Source organism: Lagenorhynchus albirostris, chromosome 10 (genome assembly GCF_949774975.1).
Source record: "Lagenorhynchus albirostris chromosome 10, mLagAlb1.1, whole genome shotgun sequence".
NCBI classification, from domain to species: Eukaryota; Metazoa; Chordata; class Mammalia; order Artiodactyla; family Delphinidae; genus Lagenorhynchus; species Lagenorhynchus albirostris.
In genome coordinates, this window is record NC_083104.1 from 102,462,203 (window position 1) to 102,484,357 (window position 22,155).

The 22,155-nt window shown below is 55.0% G+C and overlaps 2 protein-coding genes and 1 long non-coding RNA gene across 9 annotated transcripts in view; 1 reads left to right on the top strand and 2 right to left on the bottom strand.

Annotated features, from left to right (window-relative positions):
• SLC22A23 (solute carrier family 22 member 23) overlaps positions 1–8,858 on the top strand; it is a 142,387-nt gene extending 133,529 nt beyond the window's left edge. For both annotated transcript variants that reach the window (XM_060163774.1, XM_060163778.1), the window contains one exon: positions 7,992–8,858. In XM_060163774.1, coding sequence (XP_060019757.1) covers positions 7,992–8,349 — 358 coding nt within the window. In that variant the 3' untranslated portion in view covers positions 8,350–8,858. The remainder of the gene's footprint in view (positions 1–7,991) is intronic.
• On the bottom strand, positions 446–17,760 carry PSMG4 (proteasome assembly chaperone 4). 6 transcript variants are annotated; one of them, XM_060163789.1, is made up of 5 exons: positions 17,567–17,759; positions 15,959–16,034; positions 12,293–12,348; positions 11,283–11,343; positions 446–697 (listed from the first exon to the last, which is right to left on the bottom strand). In XM_060163789.1, the coding sequence occupies exons 1-5, from the start codon at positions 17,738–17,740 to the stop codon at positions 663–665; spliced, it is 402 nt and encodes a 133-aa protein (XP_060019772.1). In that variant the 5' UTR covers positions 17,741–17,759; the 3' UTR covers positions 446–662. The 6 variants fall into 6 exon arrangements, 5 of the variants coding, with proteins under 5 accessions (XP_060019772.1, XP_060019771.1, XP_060019769.1 ...); XR_009543079.1 differs by lacking the exon at positions 446–697 and adding an exon at positions 11,426–11,729 and having other exon boundaries at positions 11,205–11,343; positions 17,567–17,758; XM_060163788.1 differs by lacking the exon at positions 11,283–11,343.
• Positions 17,761–18,008: 248 nt separating this feature from the next.
• LOC132527764 (uncharacterized) overlaps positions 18,009–22,155 on the bottom strand; it is a 67,387-nt gene continuing 63,240 nt past the window's right edge. The window contains exon 4 of the long non-coding RNA XR_009543081.1: positions 18,009–18,145. This is a non-coding gene — a long non-coding RNA (uncharacterized LOC132527764). The remainder of the gene's footprint in view (positions 18,146–22,155) is intronic.

Here is a 22,155-nt window from a genome sequence, read left to right on the forward strand (position 1 = left end):
CGCATCCCCCCCGAGCCCCCGACTCGGGCCTTTAGCAGGCAGGGAACCTGTGTTCCTCCGTGGCCTTGGGCACGTCCTTCAGCTGGGCTCATCTCTGCCCCAAAACAAGACTAGTCATGACGGCCTTCTCGTGGGGGGACTGGTGGGGGACAGACTGTACACAGAGGGTCTGGCCGCAGTAAGTGACAACTGGTGGTGTTCATTATTCCTACCTGAATATTTTTGGCAGTGATATTTCTGTAAAGATGGGCAGAAATCTTTCTTCGTCCTTGACTTCACAGGAAGGTAGTCAAGACAAGTAATACAGAGAAGGAAGTGGAAAACAGGAGGTTTGTTTTCTGTGTTCAAGACGCTGGTATTAACATGGTTAAAAGAATGAGTTGAAGATTCTTTTTTGTTGTTGCTTTTGGTTTTTTGTTGTTTATTTTTCTTTTTTCTTTTTTCCTTTATTTTTTTCTGAAGATTCCAGAAGTTTTGTCAAGCTTGCTACTTCTAAGAAGTCTGCCTGTGTACCTATCTTTCTATCCTCAAAGTAATTTAGATATTATTACTAGTAAAATAAAGACGACCAGTAAAAGCCTTCGAGCTCCGAAAGCACTAGAAGGCAGCCTTGCTCCAGGTTCTCCTTTATCTGTAAATCGAGGCGGCTGCCACTCTCCTGTTTAAACATGAGCGTGTGCTGCCCTCTCGTGACAACCTGGAGAAAAGCAGAAAATGTACAGAGTCAGCATTTGCGGGGAGAAAGATGAAGTTAGCACCTTAGAACCAAGCACGTAATGATCCCATTCTCTAAACTGAGATTTCTAAAAGCAACACAGATCCAAACATGGAATACCAGATTCTGCCACAGCTGTTCCTAATTTCAAGGTCTCCTTGATAGAAAACCAACAGAAAATTGCTTTTGTGGAAAAAAATACGTAAGGCTGTATTGCATATTACATATGCACGTGTACATGGATAGCATTTTATATATATGCATCTGTAGAGATGTCGGTACTTTTTAAAAACAAGTCATCGAACCCTACCATAAATCAAGTGACTTGCTACCATGACATAGTTCACCTGGACTCTGAGGGGAAGCCAGCTCCTTGCTCAGGAATTCCTTGTGGGCTGTGCACTCACGTCCCTGTGCACTAACCACGTGAGCACTTTACTGCACTGAGCGGGGAAGCCTTTCAAGCTCATCAGCACCACCCCACTCAACTTACAGGAAGGTCAGGCAGACGTGGGCAGTTTTGTTTTGTTTTAATAAATTTACTTATTTATTTTTGGCTGCGTTGGGTCTTCGTTGCTGCGAGCGGGCTTTCTCTAGTTGTGGCGAGCGGGGGCTGCTCTTCATTGCAGTGAGCGGGCTTCTCGTTGCGGTGGCTTCTCTTGTTGCTGAGCTCGGGCTCTAGGCACGTGGGCTTCAGTAGCTGTGGCATGAGGGCTCAGTAGTTGTGGCGCACAGGCTTAATCCATGGCATGTGGGATCTTCCTGGACAGGGCTCGAACCTGTGTCCCCTGCATTGGCAGGCGGATTCTTAGCCACTGCACTACCAGGGAAGTCCCACATGGGCAGTTTTAAGAGAAAATGATATCTCACTGGTATCAAAGGCCCGTGAAACACGTCCTTTATTTCCGGTGCCCCATATAATCCCTTGCAGCCTCCTGTGGCTTCTGGAGTGGCCAGACTCACAAGGACTGAAGAGCTATTTCAGGTGCTCGTTTATTCACCTTCCAGGTGGAGTCAGTCGCACCGCTCTTCGTAAGGGTCTTCATATTCACTCTGCCCCATTCACTGGGACGGTGGCCCTCTTGCCGAGGAACCAGGGTGATCTGATTTGCAGCATCCCCACATTTATGAAACACAGTGTGTGCCGTGGATGTTCCAGGAAAGAATCCTTGACCCTCTTTTCTCCATTGTACATTCTTGGCTCCTTTGTCATAGATTAATTGACCATAAGAGCATGGGTTTATTTCTGGGCTCTCTATTCTGTTTCACTGATCTATGTGTCTGTTTCTGTGCCAGTACCATACTGTTTTGACTACTGTAGCCTTGTAGTATAGTCTGAAGTCAGGGAGTGTGGTCCTTCCAGCTCTGTTCTTCTTTCTCAAGATTGTTTTGGCTATTTAGGGTCTCCTGCATTTCCATTAAAATTTTTAAATCATTCTAGTTCTGTGAAAAATGTCATGGGTATTTTGATAGGCATTGCATTGAATCTGTAGGTTGTCTTGGGTAGTATGGTCATTTTGACAATATTAGTTCTCCCAATCCAAGAACACGATATCTCTTTCCATCTCTTTCTGTCGTTTTCAATTTCTTTCATCAGTGACTTACAGTTTTCTGAGTAGCTTTATTCCTAGGTATTTTATTCTCTTCGTTGCAATGGTATATGAGATTGTTTCCTTAATTTCTCTCTCTGATAGTTCATTGTTAGTGTATAGAAATGCAACAGGTTTCTGTATATTAATTTTATATCTTACAACTTTACCAAATTCATTGATGAGCTCCATAGTTTTCTGGTGACATCTTTAGGATTTTCTGTATATATTTATAGTATGTCATCCACAAACAGTGACAGTTTTACTTCTTCCTTTCTAATTTGGATTCTTTTTATTTCTTTTTCTTCTCTGAGTGCTGTGGCTAGGATTTCCAAAACTATATTGAATAAAAGTTGCAAGATTGGGTATCTTTGTCTCATTCCTGATCTTACAGGAAATGCTTTCAGCTTTCCATTGTTGAGTATGATGCTAGCTGTGGGTTTGTCATATGGCCTTTACTATGTTGAGGTATGTTCCCTCTATGCCCACTTTCCTGGAGAGTTCTTATCATAAATCAGTGTTGAGTTTTGTCAAAAGCTTTTTCTGCATCTATGGAGATAATCATATGGTTTTTATTCTTCAGTTTGTCAATGTGGTGTATCACACTGACTTGCAGATATTGAAAAACCCTTGCATCCCTGGGATAAGTCCCACTTGATTGTGGTGTATGATCCTTTTAATATATATTGTTGGATTTGGTTTGCTAATGTTTTGCTGAGGGTTTTTACATCTATGTTATTAATCAGCAGCCTATAACTTTGTGATATTTTTGTCTGGTTTTGGTATCAGGGTGATGGTGGCCTCGTAGAATGAATTTGGAAGTGTTCCTTCCTCTGCAGTTTTTTTGGAATTGTTTGAGGAGGATAGGGGTTAGCTCTTCTCTAAATGTTTGGTAGAATTCACCTGTGAAGCCATCTAGTCCTGCACTTTTTTGTGTTTTGGGAGTTTTTAAATTACTGATTCAGTTTCATTACTGGTAATTGATCTGTTCATATTTTCTATTTCTTCCTGGTTCAGTCTTGGGAGATTGTACCTAAGAATCTGCCCATTTCTTCCAGGTTGACTATTACTATTGGCATATAGTTGTTCACAGCAGTCTCTTATGGTCCTTTGTATGTCTGTGGTGTCAGTTGAAACTTCTTTTATCATTTATGATTTTATTGATTTGGGCCCTCTCCCTTTTTTTCTTGATGAGTCTGGCTAAAGGTTTATCAATTTTGTTTAGCCTTTCAAAGAACCAGCTTTTAGTTTTGTTGATCTTTTCTGTTGTTTTTTTAGTCTCTATTTCATTTACTTCTGCTCTGATTTTTATGATTTCATTCCTTCTACTAACTCTGGGTTTTGTTTGTTCTTTCTCTAGTTCCTTTAGGAGTACGGTTAGGTTGTTCATTTGAAATTTTTCTTATTTCCTGAGGTAAGCTTGTATCACTGTAAACTTACCTCTTAGAACTGCTTTTGCTGTGTCCCATAGGTTTTGAATTGTTGTGTTTTCTTTTTCATTTGTGTCTAGGTATTTTTCTGTTTCCTCTTCAATTTCTTCAGTGATCCACTGGTTGTTTAGTTGCATATTGTTTAGCCTCCCTGTGCTTGTGTTTTCTGCAGTTCTGTTCTTGTAGTTGACTTCTGGTATCATAGTTTTTGTGGTCAGAAAAGCTGCCGGATATGATTTCAGTTTTATTAATGTCCTGAGGCTTGTTTTATGGCCTAGCATGTGATCTGTCCTGGACAATGTTCCATATGCCCTTGGAAAGAATGTGTATTCTGCTGCTTTCAAATAGAATGCTCTCTTTATATGTATATCAATTAAGTGCCTCTGGTCTCGTGTCATTCAGGGTCAGTGTTTTCTTACTGGATGATCTGTCCATCGATGTGAGTGGGCTGTTAAAGTCCCCTATTATTGTGTTACTGTCAAATTTCTCCCTCTGTGTCTGTTAACATTTGCCTTATATATTGAGGTGCCCCTGTGTTGGGTGCATATATATTTACAATGGTTATATCTTTTTTGGATTGATCATTTTATCCATAATGTGGTGTTCTTCTTTGTCTCTTGTAACCATCTTTATTTTAAAGTCTATTTTGTCTGACATGAGTATTGCTACTCCAGCTTTCTTTTGATTTCCATTTGCATGGAATATCTTTCTCCATCCCCTCACTTTCAGTCTGTGTCTGTCCCTAGGTCTGAAGTGGGTCTCTTGTAGACAGTATATATACGGGTCTTGTTTTTGTATTCATGTAGCGAGCCTGTGTCTTTTGGTTGGAGCACTTAGTCCATTTACACTCAAGGTAATTATCGATATGTATGTTCCGACTGCCATTTTGTTCATTGTTTTGAATTTGATTTTGGAGGTCTTTATCCCCCTTTCTTCTTTTGCTTTCTTCTCTTGTGATTTGATGACTATCTTTAGTTTTACGTTTGGATTCCTTTTTCTTTTTTTATGGGTGTATCTATTACAGATTTTTGACTTGTGGTTGCCATGAGGTTTTCATATAGCAGTCTATGTATATATACATGTGACTGTTTCAAGGTGCTGATCTCTTAATTTTAAAACTCTGCATTTGGGACTCCCCTGGTGGCGCAGTGGTTGGGAATCTGTCTGCCAATGCAGGGGACACGGGTTTGAGCCCTGGTCCAGGAAAATCCCACATGCCGCGGAGCAACTAAGCCCTCACACCACAACTGCTGAGCCCACAAGCCTAGAGCCCTGCTTTGCAACAAGAGAAGCCACCACAATGAGCCTGTGCACTGCAACAAAGAATAGCCCCTGCTCACTGCAACTAGAGAAGGCCCTGCAGCAACGAAGACCCAATGCAGCCAAAAGTAAATTTTTAATGAAACAAACAAAACAAAGGAAACCCTGCCTTTGTCCAAGGAAACCCTGCCTTTGTCCTCTTCTCCCCTCACATCCTATTTTCCATCTAACTGTTCTGTCCATCCCTTAACTGCTTATTGTGGATATACATGATTTTACCATTTCTGTCTTTTAACCCCCCCACTAGCTTTGTTTGTGGATGACTTCCTACCTTTACTATATGTTTGCCCTTACCACTTAGTTCTTTCATTTCATAGTTTTCTTGTTTCTAGTCATAGCTATTTATTTTTCTTTTAGAGAAGTCCCTTTAACATTTGCTGTAAAGCTGATTTGGTGGTGAACTCTTAGTTTTTGCTCGTCTGTAAAGCTTTGATCTCTCCATCAAATCTGAATGAGAGCCTTGCTGAGCAGAGTATTCTTGGTTGTAGGTTTTGTCCCTTCATCATTTAAAATAGATCATGCCATTCCCTTCTGGCCTGCAGTTTCCACTAAAAAACAGCTGATAGCCTTACGGGAGTTCCCTTGTATGTTGTTTGTTGCTTTTCTCTTGCTTCTATTTTTAGTTTTTGGTACTTCAATCGCAGTGAGTCTTGGAGTGGTCCTCTTTGGGTTGATCCTGTTTGGGACTCTCTGTGCTTCCTGGACCTTGATGTCTGTTTCCTTCCCCAGGTTAAATAAGTCTTCAGTGGTTATGTCTTCAAATATGTCCTGTGCCCCTTGCTCTCTCTCCTCCTCTGGGACCCCTGTAATGCAAGCATTACGTGTGCCTGGTGTTGTCCCAGAGTCTCTTCTTGCTCTGGCCTCGCTTCTTTTCATTCTTCCTTCTGTTCAGCAGCAGCAGTGGCTCCCACCGCTCTGTCTTCCCGCTCACTGATCCGTTCCTCTGTGTCACTCAGTCTGCTGCTGACGCCTTCATTTCAGTTACTGTAGTCTTCACCTCTGTGTGGCTGTTCTTTATATTTTCTGACTCTGTTAAAAGCTTTTAACTCCTTGCTCTGTGCATCCGTTCTTCTCCCGAGCTCTTTGATCATCTTTACTGTCATTATTCTGGACTTTTTCTTGGGTAGACTGCCCGTCTCCACTTCGCTTAGTTGTTCTCCTGGGGGTTTATTTTGTTCCTTCGTCTGCAGCAGGTTTCTGTGCCACCTCGTCTTGTCCGAGTTGCTGTTTGTGTATTACGTATGTGGTAGGTTGTTTCTCGACCTCAGCAGTGGCCCCCTCTGTAGGAGACATTACGCATCCCAGCAGCACACTCGTCACCAGAGCTGCATGTAGGGGCGCCCCCTGTGAGGGCTGCGTGGTTCCTTCTGTTTTGGAGGGCTGGCTACGTGGGTGGTCTGGTGGGCTTCGTTGGCACCCGGTCTGGTTGACTGCCAAGCTCTGCCTTGTGTGGAGGCCACTGGTTGGTGGGGCCTGGTCAGGAGGCAGCTGACTGCAGAATCCCCAGGGACCCTGGGGCTAGTGCCAGGTCACTGATGGGTGACGTCAGGGTCCAGGCAACGCTGGAGCTGTTGACCCCCTACTGCTGGGTGAAGCCAGGTCCTGGGGTGAGTGCCAGAGAGCTGGTGTAAGATCGCTGGTGGCTGGGGCCAGTTCCTAGCACAGTGGGGTATGGGGTCCGGGATGTCCAGAAGCTTGCACTGGCCAGCTGGGAGCGCCGAGGTCTGCAAGCTGCAGGATCGTGGTTTTCCTGCTTCTGGTTTCTGCCCCGGGGTGGGCGGGACTGGTCTAGAGGCTGTGCAGGCTTCCTAGCAGCAGAGGCCAGCACCTGTCAGCTGGTGGGTGGAGCAGAATCTTGGCCCTCTGGTGGGCAGGGCCATGTCCAGAGGTGGCCAGCTGCGTGCTCAGGAAGTCTCTAAGCAGCCTGTCCGCTGAGGGGTGGGGCTGTGTTCCCACCCGGCTGGTGGTCCCCTACAGGTGGTTGGGTGGGACCGGGTCTCAGAGCTCATGAGCCAGGACGGTGGTCGCCGGCACCAGCATCCCCATGGTAGAAAGCTCCCAAATATGTCTGCCACCAGCATCTGTGTCCCCAGGGTGAGCTGCAGTTGCCCCCTTGCCTGTCTGAGAGACTCTCCAAGTCCAGCAGGTACGTCTAGCCCAGGCTCCTATCAAGTTACTGCTCTGCCCTTGGTCCCAGTGCACGTGGGATTTTGTGTACTCCCTGTAACAGTGGAGTCTCTGTTTCCCCCAGTCCTCTGGGACCCCTGAAAGCCCCCCATCCCCGGCCTTCAAAGCCACACGTCCTGGGGGCCCGTTTTCCTGGTATAGGACCTGCGGGCTACGGAGCCCGACGTGCGGCTCAGAACCGTCTCCTGTGGGAGAACCTCCGTGATGTGCTTGCTCTCCAGTGTGGGGGTCACGAGCCTCGATCATCTCGCACATCTGCTCCCCCTACCTGGCTCATTGTGGCTCCTCCCGTGTCCAGTTGGATCTTTCTGGCTCTGGTCCTTTTCGTCGATGGCTGCTCCGCGCAGCTGAGTCCGGCGTGCCCACGGGAAGAGGCGAGCTGGGGGGGTCTTTCCACTCCACCACCTCGGCAGCTCTCCTGTCAACGGGTCCTTAATGCCTTCTTTAACCCCCGGCCACCCTCCCTGCTTCTAAATGAAGAGCGAGCCGCGGAAAAACAGCGTAAATTGATACAGCGTTGAGAAACAAAATTGTTACGTTATTCACGGCAAGCGAGGCCGCTTGTCCCCTGCAGTGGTATTTATCACAGTCACCTAGTAAGAAGTTTTGGGCTGGCGAGGAAAATGTTCACTGAATAGCGGGGGCAGCAGATGCAGGAGGTGAAGGGGGTTGGGGGAGCTGGCCGTGCGCCGGTGCTGGGGCCCCGTGCCTGTGGGCCCGACCCGCCGCCTACCTGCGCGTTCCCCGCAGGTGCGGCGGCCTGGGGCTGGTGCTGGCCAGCGCGGGCTTCGGCATGCTGACGGCGCCCATCATCGAGCTGCACAACCAGAAGGGCTACTTCCTGCACCACATCATCTTCGCCTGCTGCACGCTCATCTGCATCATCTGCCTCTTGCTGCTGCCCGAGAGCCGGGACCAGAACCTGCCTGAGAGCATCCCCGACGGCGAGCACTACACGCGCCAGCCCCTGCTGCCGCCCAGGCGCGGGGAGCAGCCCCTGCTGCTGACCAACGCCGAGCTCAAGGACTACTCGGGGCTGCACGACGTGGCCGCCGCGGGCGACGGGCTGCCGGACCGTGCCACGGCCAACGGCGGGCGGCCCATGTAGCAGGGCCCTGGGGGCGGACCGGGCTGACCGTGGCCATGGGTGGGCCCACTCTGCTGAGGCCGGCGTGGGGACCCCCGAGGAGCCCATGTGTGAGGAAGAGGACTTTGCAAACGACCCTGCAAAGACTTTCCTTTCTGCCATGAAACGTTTGTATTTATTTTGGTCATTTTTAAAGAGCACTTTACTCCCTTCCCTTCACGGGTCCCACCTCCTCAGGAAGAGGGACGCGGTGGCCGAGGACACACCGTGAGGACCGCGCAGCCCAGGCTCCCCGGGAGGTCCGCTGCGCCCTCAGAGCCAGCTGTCCCCGAGGCCGTGCACAGAGACCAACCAGCCACCGTCTGGAGCACTCCCACAGCTGTGCTTTATTCAGACTGAAATGTAAATGGTTAGGGTTTTGCTAGAGTCTGTGTATGGTTTTTAAAGGTTTTTCTCTGTAAGGTAAGAGCTTCTGCTCCATGTGCTGGGGGAAAGCAGCTCACGGTATCATTAAAACCAGCTTAGTCTTTCCCGCGAGATCATCCTTTTATACTCGATGCTGGAAGCTCTTTGGGGGAAGAGCCTGATTAGTGGCGGTATCGCCACGGTCTCCAAGGCAGGTCTGCCCAGCTCAGCTCCCGAGCAGCGACGCATCGATCAGAGACAAGTTACTGTTCTCACCCCTCCTCCCGGTTCAGCTCCAGCAGGAAAGTCCCCTCTTGCAGTCAGCTTTTCTGCCAGCACGACATGAACACACGGCTACTTCCGGAACTAACACCAATAGGAAAATAACTCAATAGGCTAGGCAGCCCCCAGGAGGGAGCGGTGCTCTTGCAAACACGGCCCGCCAGCCACATCCCGAGCACACACGGCGCAGAAATCACCAGCTTGGAGGCCTCGGCTCCGCTAGCCGCCGGCGGAGACCCCAGAGCCCTCTGCTTCCGTCAGCACGGAGCTGGGCCTGGAGCAGGCCCTCACTGGGGAGCTCCGCTGACGGCAGCCTCCGAGAACATCAAGACCAACTGAGAGAAGCAATAACTCACCAAAGCTCGAGCCCCACCCGACTCCAAGGGTTTTCGTTGTGTTCCTCACTTCATCCCCCTGCCTTTCCAGGTCAGGCTCTCTGCACCTGTCTGGAGCCGTTTCAGAGGAAACACAGGAGATGCTGAGAAACAGCCCCTCGCTGGCCAGGCAGGCACCGCCTTGTGGCAGTCCCGGGACAGCCTGGGCTCTTCCTGGAAGGGTCCACCTCCCCACGGTGCCTCTGCCGTGGGCTCTTCTTCCAGGGAAGGCGTGGCCCTGGGTCCGTGGGAAGCAGCGAGGGGACTCCCAGCCCACGACTGCCCAGACTCCGAGGCCCAGGAGAGAGGTGGAGCGCGTCCCCGCTCGCCTCCTGTCCCCTCCAGTCCGTCTTGCCGTCCCCCCACGGTGCCCCTACAAGCTGGCGGCCACGGGGAGGAGCCGCTGGCTCGGGGAGAACGCCGTGAGGTGAGCAGACGCGCAGGCCCGTGTGGTGGCGGCAGCTACACCGCCTGGTCCCAGGGCCACCAGCCCAGCCCCTCATGGCCCCGCCTTGTGTCTTGAGTCACATCTGTTCTGTGTTTCAGCGTCCGTCCGCATTCACCTTAATCTACAAGGCCTTTCTTCACACCTGTGCAGCTCGAGTGCCAAACCTGGGAAGCGCCTTAGCCTCTCTCAGCATGCCGGCCGCAGGGTCCCCGGTCCAGGGCAGGACGTGCAGCGCAGGGCTGGCGGGGTCCCTGGGCCACACCTGCCAGGTGTGTCTGCACCCATCACCCCAGCTCCAGGACGCCTTGCAGCCAGGCCGCTCGCCAGACCCCAGGCCGTGCGTGCCCTCCTGCTGGCCATGTAGACCTTTAGGGATCGTGCTCAAGCCGCAGGGGACAGCCGGCACCTCCAGGGAGGCGGGCACAGCGCTCCCAGACCCCTGTTCCAAAGTCTGAGGTCCGTCTTAAGTGACAACAGTAGACGCTGGTCCCACAGAGCCCAGCACTGTGACCGCAGCGGTCAGGACCAGCTCATAGACTAGAAGAGAAGCTGGCTGCGAGGGCGGGGCTCCCGGGACCGAAGCCCAGCAGGTGTGAGGGAGGGGATGGCGCGGCAGGTGTGAGGGAGGGGAGGTTCCTGGCTCCTCCATGCCCCCTCCTGCGGCCCTGGGTCAGGCTGGTCCCGAGGGACAGCTGTGAGCATGGCCAAAGCAGAGAAGCTTCCCGTGGGCCGAGCCCCGTGAGACCCCACACCACGCGGGCGAGGCAGCCCCAAGCCCAGCCGGGGCCGGTCCTGCCTGCTCCGCGAGACCCCCGTGCTCACGCGTGGACCCCTCGGCCCAGGCCCCTCCGTGCTTAGGGGAGAGACACTTCTCAGGCGCCTGCCGCTGCACGTCCGCCACCCGGCTCACCCAGCCCGCTGCCCGGGAACGTCCAGCTCCTCCTCTGGCATCACGCCGCGCCCTCAGTCCCAGCCCCCCAGGAGCCGGGACCCCCTTCCAACGAGTCAGGCACAAACGTGATCCTCCTGCCTTCTCTTCCTGTCTGGAAACCAGTAACAACTCACCCGATACTCACCCAATACCCTGCCTGTTAGCACCCAAAACACTCAGTAAAAGTTTTAAGTGTTATCTGAAAGACTACAATACCACTTGCGACTAGGGGCACGGGGGCGGGCAAGCCGGTCCGGCCACAGAACAGCAGGAGAAAGAAACGGCCCAGAGGAAGTACTGCCCGCAATACCACTTCCTGGTGCCACACGAGGGCGGCTGAGGCGCCGCGGAAGGACGAGCCCCTGGGCCACAGGGTGGTGGCGACGTGGTGCGGCCTGCGCGCCGCTGGGGGTGCCCCGGTGGCCCAGCAGCCCCGGGCCAGAGGTTTCTGTGTGAGAACCGTGTGGCCTGCGTACGGACGGGACGCCTGGAGGTGCCTGCTCCCAGCACAAACCTGCACCCGGTCCTGGCCTGTCCTTACGTTCCTGTCTGCATGACGCCACAGCTGTCGTACCCTGGGGGGGAGATTTGTATGTAAATGTACAGAAATAAAAATGTTGCCCCATTAACAAACTTCCTCTGGAATGTCTTCCCTACCTCATCTGATGGTGTCCAGTGAAGGGCATTTCGTGACCACTGGCTACGAGTAATAAACTCTGTTGATTCAGGTCTCGCTGTGTCCCTACTTTAGCGCCTGTGTAAGCCCAGCCTCGCTCTGCCCCCGGGGGACCGCGGGGGGCTTCTCTGCCTGCAGATTCCCCCTCGTAAAGGCGGGCAGAGGCAGACGAAACATCAAACTGCCGTTCGCAGGCCCCGAGAAACGGGGGGCGACAGCAGGTTTCAGAGTTCTTTTCTCTTGTGTGTGGATGTCCTGCTAATCTAATCCGTGGCCTGAAGGTTCCTAGAGAGGAAACGATTCTCACACTGTGATTCGGTCAGGAGAGACTGAGAACCCAGAGCTCTCTTTAATGTAGTATTTTTTAACAAGAAAGCAATATTTCTTTAATAAAGTATTTATACCAAACTCTCCTCTCCATAGCCCTGATTTGCGTTACCTGCTCTTCCTAGAAAGGTACCCGCTGTGCTTCCAAACCACAACCGGCCGGGGCCTTGCAGGTTAGCGTCCTGAGCCCCAGACCTGGTCCCCGGAAGGTCCTTTCCGTCCCGGCCAAAGTGTCACCGCTCTGGCTGCCCGCACTGGCTCGACACAGGGCTTGCCACCCATCGCGTGAACCGTGTCACAGGGCCCGAAACCATCCGCCTCTCCTGACAAAAGGGGTCCACGTGGACCCCAAAGATCAGAGAGTCCTTTGCCTGTAGTTCTCGGCTTGGCTGTGCTGAGAAGCACGTGGGGGGCTTTCCAACCCCACAAAACCTGGGCCTCCGGCCGCCTGAGTCTGGGGAAGGGAACCTGTAAGAGCTCTGCCAGCAATTCGACCGGAAGACAAGTTGAGAGCCACTGACCTGAGCACCACCGGCTTCTGGAAAGGAGTGCACGTACCAGAAAGGCTGGACTCCACCTGAAGCAGCAGAAAAGGCCAAGGATTAAGACGACGCAGCAGGGGCCTGCGACTTGGAGGAAAGAGGGGACGGAAGGACAGGCAGGGCAGCAGGAAGCCCAGGGAGGGGTTGACACACTCGGATGCATTCAACAAAAAGGGTAAAACCGTGACCCAGGTCCTAGGGGCCACGGCACCGGGGTTTGCGAAGCATTTCCAGCAATAACCCAGCCAGGTGAGACCGTCCCACTTCACAGGTGAGGAAACGGCGCCCAGAGAAGTGAGACTCAGTAGTGGCGGGACGTGGGGACACACGACAGAAGGACCTCACAGGCCTCGGGCCTCAGGCCCCGGTCGTGACAAGATGGGCCTGACGGAGTCGTGACTGATTTCCCCTCCGTCCCACAACGGCCCCGAACCCCTCCCCCCAGGACCGCGAGGAACCTTCCCTGCCCTTCTCCTGCCTCCTCCTGCAGGTGCAGCCCTGGGGCCCAACTCCAGTGACGGCGGGAAGACCGACCCTTTAAAAAGAAACGTCACGCGTGACCCTGCTGACAGCTGGCGACACCCCACGCGTTTATTCAGACGTCCGTCCGGGCGCGCGCATCTGCGTCCTTGCTGCCGCCTGGGCTAGAACTTCTCGGGAAAGGCCTCCATTTCCTCCTTGATCCTGTTTTCTACCAGCAACGTGAAGCTGCTGTCGGTGTTTGGAAGGTTATAGCTGACAAACACCTGTTTGCTGGTCTTCCTGGCTGAAACGAGAGAAAGCACACGGACGTGTGCAACCCACTGCGGGGAAAGGCCTGGAAGGGGAAGGCGGGCTTCCAGGGAGAGAAGCGAGCTCTGACACCTGTGGTGTCACGGGCAGTTGCTGCAGACCAGACTGCAGGCACTGAACAGCGGTTCTGAAAGCCCGGTCCCCATGGCCACAGCGCCGGGACCTCGTGGGAGATGCAGACCCTCGGCCCGCCCAGACCCACTGAGTCTGCTCTCAGACTCTACCGTCTGAGTCCCACCGCGCTGCACACGGGCCGGCTGGTCGTGCTGCTTTTTAAAAAGCACACATAATGTGCAAGTATTTAAAACACTAAGGTCCTGGGACTTCCCTGGCGGTCCAGTGGTTAGGACTCCACGCCTCCACCGCCGAGGGCCTGGGTTCAATCCCCAGTCGGGGAACTAAGATCCCGCGAGCAGCGGGGCACGGCCCAAAAAATCTATCTATACTTCAGAACCGCCGCCTCCAGCAACTCCCCCTGCCCACAGCCGGGAGCCGACGTTCCTACACATACACACGTGCAGGTGCACACGTACGATTTCTCAACGCGATGCGAGAGACGTGTTTTAGCTCCTTTCTGCGGCACCGTTCATGGCTGACGTGAGCTGCTCCAACCGCCAAAAGCACGCGCGGTTGCACACCCATAACCTGAAGGCAGGACAGGCCCCGAGGACGAGCCAGGCGGTACTGGTCCCCTCTTCCCCTTCCGGTGAAATAGCTCCTCCCTGGGCCCCACCCCACAGGGGGCGGGTGCAAGCCCCTCCTCCCCCCACCGCAGTCAGGGGCTACGTCAGTCCCGTCGGCAAAGGCAGAGAGATGGGGACGGGGAGAGCGGGGGCAGTCGAGCCACAGCCGCTCAGCCTGCCTGCATTCGGCGGCAGGAAAGTCCCCGGCCCCGGGGGCCACTGATTCCAGTCCCTCCGCGAGCCAAGAACCATCCCGCCTGCACGGTCCACCCGGCAGCCCCACCCTGCGCCCCAGAGCCACACAGGGCAGGGGGTCCCCATCCACACCGAAGCCCCCAGTGCCCCCAGGCCGTTCACCTCTTCCACCCAAGACACTGTCTCGGGGCACCTGTCTCTTCTCGGCTCCCTCCAGACAACTAACGACGGTTAATAACGCATTTTCAACTGCAGGTGACCTCCCTGCGGAACGGGCCTCTGTGGCCTCAGCACACGCGTCGCCTGTCCCCCCGGGGTGCTGGCATCTCACCACGTGTGCCCGTCCCTGCTGGGCGGTGGCCGAGGGCTGCCAGGTCTGCGGATACGGGAGGGTGGGAGCCTCCACTAGCGTCTGGCTTTGGTTAAGTGAGAGTGTATTTTTTGGTCTGTATTTTTTGGTCTGTATTTTTTGGTCTGCGTTGTTTCAAATTATGCAGATTATAAATCGACGTAAGCCACGTGAGAGAATGTTAAAAAGAGCGCCAACGTTTGCATAAAATGCCCAAAAAAAGAAAAAGAACCCTAGTTTTCGCACACAAACTGCTTCCAGATCTCATCTCAAGGACACCGGGAGCCCATCTCCCTTCACTGGAATAACCAGGTGGTTCGTGGCTCATCAAACGAGCTCCCGCCGCCCTCCTCTCCTGGACTCGGTCCACACTGGGGGGACCCACCAGTCCCAGCTCCACAAACCAGCAGCCTCCCTCCCTCCTCCACCAGGCCCGGCACACGGGGCCTGCCTGCTGGGGGTGCGTCACCCCGAAACGCTGGCAAATACGCAGTGAAGCAAAGGGGCATCAGGTCTTCCACCTGCTCTCCGTGGGTCACAAAAAACCAGCAGCTCAAACGCAGAGCAGGAATGATAGCGCCTGGGAGTCCGGGCGAAGGCTAGGCAGGAATCCTTTACATCTCTCCTGTGGCTTTTCTGTAAATTTTAAATTGCTTCCTCATAAAAAGTTACCAAAATAACTTACTAGCCAGGCTGCTCTAGCTTCAGGCTAAAGGACAAGTGTGGTGGACGTCCCCGAGACGCGGCCGCCAGGTCTCTGCCCCGTCCCGTGCGACCTGTGGGCCACCTGTGTCAGCCCTGGCCCTCGACGCACTGGCAGTGCCTCCACCAGTGCGTGGCCGCGCTGTCCGCATGCGTGCGTCCCGGAGCGACTGACACTCACGTCCCTACTCCCCGGAGATGAGGCTGACGGGACCATCGACACAACTGCAAGAGAAGCTCCTCAAATCAGGGCCCGGCCTCATCGCCACCCCCCAGCCGGGACCCAGGGCTCCGCACGTGGCCAGGACACTGTGAACACGAAGGCCAGACGGGAGGCAAGGCTGCCCTGCCGGTCGAGGTCCCCGGCGCCTGGGACCACCCGGCGGTCATGGGTACCAGCTGGGGGCACCTTTACCTGAACCACCTGGGCATCTTGCAGGACACGTTTTGGGTGCAGGGGGGCTGGAGCCCTCAACCTCGGGGCCCTGCCTGACGCCCTTTCAGGCCACCCTAGGCCAGGCCGTCACCCTTCCGAGCTCTGAGCGACATCACCTGCGGCGAAGGGCGGTCCCTCCTGCTCCGCGGGGCCCCACCGAACCCCTGGAGGCTACCTGGAGCCGCCACCCACTAGGCACCGTGGGCATCACTCGCCCGCTCCTCCCACGAGGAGGAGGAGATCACCTGTCACTGGTCGGCCTGGACGGCAGCCAGGGCGACACGGGAGCCCGTGGGCAGCACAAGCCCCGAGCGGTGCTGGTACCGGCTCAGCTCCTGAGAAGCCCGGTGTACAAGGCCTTCCTTCCCGCAGAGACCGGGGGTCCGCCTCCCAGACAGAGTCTTCCTCCTCCAGCGACTCGCCTCCCGGCTCCGCTGAACAACGAGGTCCCCACCCGGGCACTCGGGCAGCTAAGCTGCAGGACCTACCTAAGCGCTGGGCGAGGCCGGTGGACGTCGTGTCGGACATGTCCCCAAGGAGGGCAGTGGACACAGGGATGGGGTCCTGCAAGGAAAACAAAGAGCAGTGCTGCCCCACCTGCAAGGCCCAACGCTCCTGGATCACCTGAGCACCCAGGGTCCCATGGCCCCCCTTCCTGTCCCAGGCCGGCCTCCCCCCGCAGTGGGCCTGTGTCACCCTAGCTGTGCAGCCTCTCCTGGCAGCAGGCAGGCCTGCCCGGTGAAAGGCTGGAGCAGCCCAGAGGGGTGAGTGGGGCACAGACAGGGGGGCAGGGGCGCCCCAGCAGCTGACGGGGCCTGCAGGTCAGTGCGGGCTCTGGACTCTCGGAAGGTCTGAGCAGAGGGATGACGATACTGACTGCAGCCCAGGGGGGACTGGCCGTAAGGCAGCGCCGAGGGCTAAGCCACGACCTCCAAAAGGTACGTCCAGGTCCTAACCCCTGGCACCTGTGCAGGTGACTTTATTTGGAAATAGGGCCTTTGCAGATGTAATTGAGATGTAAGTTAAGGTGAGAAGGACCCTTCATCTAGTAGGACTGGTGTCTTCGGAAGAATGGAAGAGACAGAGGCACACAGAGGAGAAGGCCTGTGCACTGGCAGCAGGACTGGGGGTGACGAGGCTGCCAGCAGCACCGGAAGCCCAGAGAAGACGGGGGGCGACTTCTCCCCCAGAGAGGACGGGGGGCGACTTCTCCCCCAGAGCCTCCGGGAGGAGCCAGCCCTGCTGACACCTTGATTCAGACTCTGGCCTCCAGATCTGGGAGGGAATCAGCCTGTCGTTTTCAGCCACCCAGCCTGTGGCACTTTGCAACAGCAGCTCTGAGAAACCTGTAACGTGGCAAAGGGGCCTCAGCCGCCGAGAGATGCAGCTCGGCCCAGGCAGCAGGTGAGAAGAGGCTGGATTCTGCAGGTTCTGCTGACAGCAGTGCCTGCTGCTTCACTGACACGGGGCGCGCGGGGCGCGGCAGAGGGGACCCAAAGATGACCCCAAGGTTGGGGCGGAGCTGCTACAGAAAGGGGCTGGCTGCTGGAGGGGCGGGGCGGAGCCTGGAATGCCGAGGGACAGCTGCCTATCACACCCGCCAGCGAGGCGTGCGAGGGGAGGGGAAGGGCGGGAAAGAGGTCTGGGCCGGAAACGTAAATGAGTGTGGCCAACAGGGAGCCGGCAAGAAAAACAAGGACAGATGCCGCCCCCCAGGGCGAGTGTGAGCGGACAGCAGAGGTCCCACGACGGAGCCCTGACACTCCAACCAGAAATGGAGGACGACCAGCCGAGCGACGCGGCTCTCCCCGGGTGGCCAGCGCAACCCTCTTCGACCCCGGTCCCGGGGAGCCCCAAGCGCCCCTCCCCGACCCGGGACAGCCCTGGGGGGCCGCCGAATCCGCGGTCTCCCCGGCGGGCACCCGGTGGGCACGGGGCACGCGCCTGAGGCCCTCGGTCACCGTCCGGCCCCCACCGGCCCGGCCTCCGAGACCCCATCCCTCCCCCCCATGCCTAGCCCCCTCCGCCCCCTCCCGGACCCCGCGCCGCTGCCCCCCGGCCCCTCTACCCACCCACGGCCCTCCGGCCGCACTCACGTAGCGGGTGCACATGGCCACGGAGAGGTTGCGCAGGTGCGGCGTGGCCCCCACCCACAGGAAAAGCGAGTCCGTCAGCCGCATGACGTGGAAGTGGACGAGCTGCTCCCACAGCCTCGCGCTGAAGTTGTGTAGGGAGACGTTCCCCCGCGCAGCAGCCCCAGGCCCCTCCATGCCGCCGCACGCGCCCCACCCGGTCCAGCCGCGCCGCCGCCGCCAGACCCGAGCAGGCGAGCGCCGAGAGGTCGAGCGCGCCTTCGTTTTCTATCCCGAGGTGGGGCGGGGCCTGGGGCGGGGGCTCGAGAGTGGGCGGGGGGCGGATCCGGTGGGGGCGGGGCTTTCCGGGGAAGGGCGAGACCCAGGTGGGACGCCGGAGGGGCGGGTCCCGAGAGTGGGCGGGGCGGGGGCGGGCCGGCGTCCCTGCGGACAGCAGTGTAGACTTGTGGGAGCGTCTTACCTGGTGGAGACGCGCCGCCCAGCAGAGGGCAGCGCTGTTCAGTCGGTGCCGCAAGCACTCACAGCAGCCTCCTCCGCGTGCTCGAGCTAGCCGTGAGGATGGCAGCGATACTGGGGAAAGCCCTAGAAAGGAAAATCGCATGGACTGAGTTAGGGGGGTGGGTTGGCACGCCTTTGGACCCAGACCCCTGAGCTGATGCCCTGTACAAGCGTGGGCCTTGGCTAAACCGTTCAACCCCTGAGCCTCAGTCTCCCCGTCTGCAAAGTGGAAGTAAGAACGGGCGCCTCTCAGAGGCGTGGGAAGCAGGTGAAAGGGGGCCACTGTCATCCCTGCTGGGGACCTTGACTTGTAGTCACTCTGGGACACTCGGAGTTGACATAGGAAGGCTTCAGTGTGTTGAGAGGCAGTGTTTGTGGTACACGCACACAGCGCCCATTTTTGTCAGATTCTGTTACAACTGACTGTTGGGTTTTATGTCAGAACTATCAGAGTTGTGCTTTTTAAATCTCTAATAGATCTAAGTTGACTAAATTGACATTTAAGAGAGTAAGTATTGTTAAAAGTTTGTTCCCTTCGCTAATTATCAATGATTCAATTATGTACTTAATTTTCAGGTCAATAGTTTCTAACAGCTTTATTAAGGTATAATTAACCTACAATAACTGCACTATTTAAAGTATACGAATTGAAGTTGTGACACGTGTGTAACTCATGAAACCATCCCCACAACGAAGAGAATGTACATGTCCAGCACCCCCAGAGGCTTCCTCAAGCCCCTGGTAACCCCTCCTGCCTCCCCCAAACACTGTGCTGTTCTTGGCCACTAGTTTGCATTTTCTAGAGCTTTATGTAAATAGACTGTACAGTAGGTATAATTTTTGCTCTGCCTTTTCACTCATCACAATTATTTTGAGATTCATCCAGGTTGTTGCATGTGTCATTTGTTCCTTTGCATTGATGACCAGCGTTCTGCTGGGTGGACGCACCACTGCTTGTTTATCCCTCATGTGCTGATGCCCATTTGGGCTGTTTTCAGTTTGGGGATATTGCAGTCAAGCTGCTATGAACATCTCTGTACAAGTCTCTATGAACATATGCTTTCATTTCTTGTAGTTAAAGACCTAGGAGTAGAATGGTTGTACCATGTGTAACTTTTTAAGAACCTGACAAGCTGTTTCCACAGTGACTGTGCCCTTGTATGTTCCCATCAGCAGAGTATGAGTTCATTTTAGCCATTCTAAGGACTATTTCAACATGATTTTAATTTGCATTTCCTTAATTATTAATGAACCTCAGTTTACACTTCACACCATATGCAAGAGTGAACTCAAAATGGTTCAGAGACCTAAACATGAAACCTAAAACTGTAAAACTTCCAGAAGAAAATGTAGCAAACCTTTGTGACCTTTAAACAGACAAAGATTTCACAATAAAACACCAAAAGCACGATCCATAAAAGAATAACTCGATGAACTGGACTGACGGAGCAGGTGATGTCACCCACACATCAACTCTAATACCCTCTAATGCTTTGTCCCCTTAGAAGACAAACACCATTTTTAAAACAGAGAGTTTCTCTCTAAAGAGCCTTGAAGAGCTGTCTGGGGAAACTAAGGCAAGAAGCTAACACCCTGTTGCCCCCTGTTCTCCCCGACACCTGCCCAGCACAAGTGGGAGCACGCTCCTCTCTGCTCCTCCGGCGGGCTCAGATGACCGCTGCGGAAGCCACGTGACCCAGCAGGCAGGGCTTACAACCTCCAGGCCCCCCATCACCAGCTGCCCCTCAACACACTGTCCTGTGGTCCCCAGACTGCATCCTCTCATTTACCTTGAGGACTTTTCTCCTCAAGTCCTAACCCTACCCAAGCCCACATTCAGCCGATGCCCCAGCTCCTGAGTTTACAAAGAAAACAGAGGTCATCGGGCTCGATTTCCCCCAATCCTTGTCCCTCCTCTCAAACCCTTACCTCCATGTGACCCCACTCGTACCTCCTTCTCCCCCTCATTACGCAGGAGATGCCCCTCCCCTTGTCCCAGGCTGATCTCTTCCCCTGGGCTCTGAGCCTCTCCTCCTTCACGTCCTCAGGAACCCACTCCATCAACCACGCTGGCTTCTCCAAAGACTCTGGGATGTGCCTCCCAGACCCCTTCAGGAAAGGACTGGTTGTCCCAGCTGCTGGCCATTAGCGGAGAGCCTTCCACTGGGGCCTCCTGCCGCGTCTGCACACCCTCCCCAGGGCGGCCCACCCCCAGTGACTGGCAGAGGCAGCTGTGTAAAGGCCAGGCCTTTGCAGCCCAACGCAGGACAGCTGTGATGGGCCCTTTTCGCTCCACAGTGCCCACGGAGTCAGCTCAGGGTGTAAGGTGGGGGTGATACAAGGCTAGTAGTCACCCTACACCGTCACAAGACATGGGGCATGGACGATCCTCAGTCACCCTGATCTCAGGTGGTCCCTTTGCTCAGTCTCCGGGAACCAGATAACTGAAGACGTGACCAGGTCCCCGGCAACACACTGTGAGCCCCAGCCCTCCCCCAAAGGGACCAGTGCCCATTTACTCAGGTAACGGTACACTCGGGAAAGAGGAAGACCCAGGCATTTCAGGGGTCAGAGCCGGCACTGAGATATGGGGACCAGAAGTGTCATCACTGCCCTCCTGCGTGTGCGGGGCCTACAGGGACCAGACAATAAACAGAGTGCTGGCCTAGGGTCCACATTCGCCTGGTCCCTGAACATGCAATTGGGGTGGACGCGCTCAGAAGTTGGCACACCCCCGTACTGGGTCCTTGGCCTGGGGTAGGAGCTACCGTAGTGGAGGATGCCGGGGGGAGCCTGGGATACTGCCCCACCTCAGCCAGGCAGTACTGCATCCAGAGGAGGGTGGAGCATCGTGGATGCAAAGGGTGCAGTGGCGGTGGTCCTCATCCCTCTCTACTTCACCAGCTGAGGCTGGGAGACGGCGACAGACCACCATGAGCTCAACCAGGAAGCAGTCCCAACTGCAGCTGCCTCAGCAGCTGTGTTATCTTTCCCAGAGCAGAACAACACGTCTTCAGGTACGTGGAAGGTGGACCAGGACTGGGGAAACGCGTTCTTTTCTCTTCTGATCAGAAAAGAGGAGCAGAAGCAGTTTGCATTGACGTGGATGGATGACAATATTCGTTTATATGAATGGTACTCGTAGCCCAAGGCTGTGTTAGCTCTCCACCCGCTGACAAAATGTAGTGTGAAGAGCTCTACACCGTCTATAGACGGTCCACGTAATATCACACTGATGCATTACATCATGTCGTCCTCAGCTCACGCTTATGGCTGTAGGCAGGATCCCATACAAATAGCTGAAGAAGGGGGTGAAAGCCTGAGCTGGGCCGTTGGATGGGTCAGTGCAAGCCACAGATGGATGCAGTTGCATTACAGGTTCACTCAGGCAGTGCACCTGGTCATCTGTGTGTCGACAGAGCAGTAGCCCAAGGTTAGAGTATATACAGACTCATGGGCGATGGCCAGGGGCCTGGCTGGGCTGGTCAAGGACCTGTAGGAAGAAAGACTGGAAGATGGAGGGTGAGGAAGTCTGGGGAGGAGGCATGTAGGCGGACTGTCCACTAAGTGTGGAGATCACCATAGCACGTGCTGTCACCCGGCAGACAACGTCCACCACAGTCAACAAATTTGTCAACTAAGTGACCAAAGGACCCAGCACTTGATGTTGGCTGGCCCCGTCTGCCACCACCCACGGCTGACACAAAGGGCCAAGAACAACATAGCCATGGTAGCCGGGATGGAGGTTCTGCAAGAGCCAGCAGCACGGACTCCCACCTCCCAAGGTCGATCCTGCAACTGTTGCCACCACGTGTCCTACTGGCCAGGCCCCAGCTCCTCCCTGGCGCGGCTCCCAGGGGTGGGAGCAGGGTGGCGGAGACGGGCTCCTTCCACCCAGAGGTGCCAGTGATTTGTTCTCATGGGGGCCACATTCCAGGTGCAGGTTTGCCCTCCTGCCCGCAGGGCCTCAGAGACTGCCACCATCCAAGTGCTTACAGAGCGTGTCCTCTGCGTGGCATTCCACGTAACCTCACTGAGACAGTGGAAGAGGTGGGAGGGTGGGCCCAGACCCACGGGAGCCGCTGGTCACATCA

Bases quoted from the DNA above. Each gene is read 5' to 3' on its own strand.
- PSMG4 (XM_060163786.1), bottom strand. From the start codon at position 17,740: ATGGAGGGGCCTGGGGCTGCTGCGCGGGGGAACGTCTCCCTACACAAC. The intron at 16,035-17,566 runs GTGAGTGCGGCC...TTTTCCTTGCAG, and splicing joins TGGCCATGTGCACCCGCTAC to GACCCCATCCCTGTGTCCAC. The intron at 11,344-12,292 runs GTCAGTGGCTCT...TCTCCCCCCCAG, and splicing joins CAGAAGCCGGTGGTGCTCAG to GGTACGACAGCTGTGGCGTC.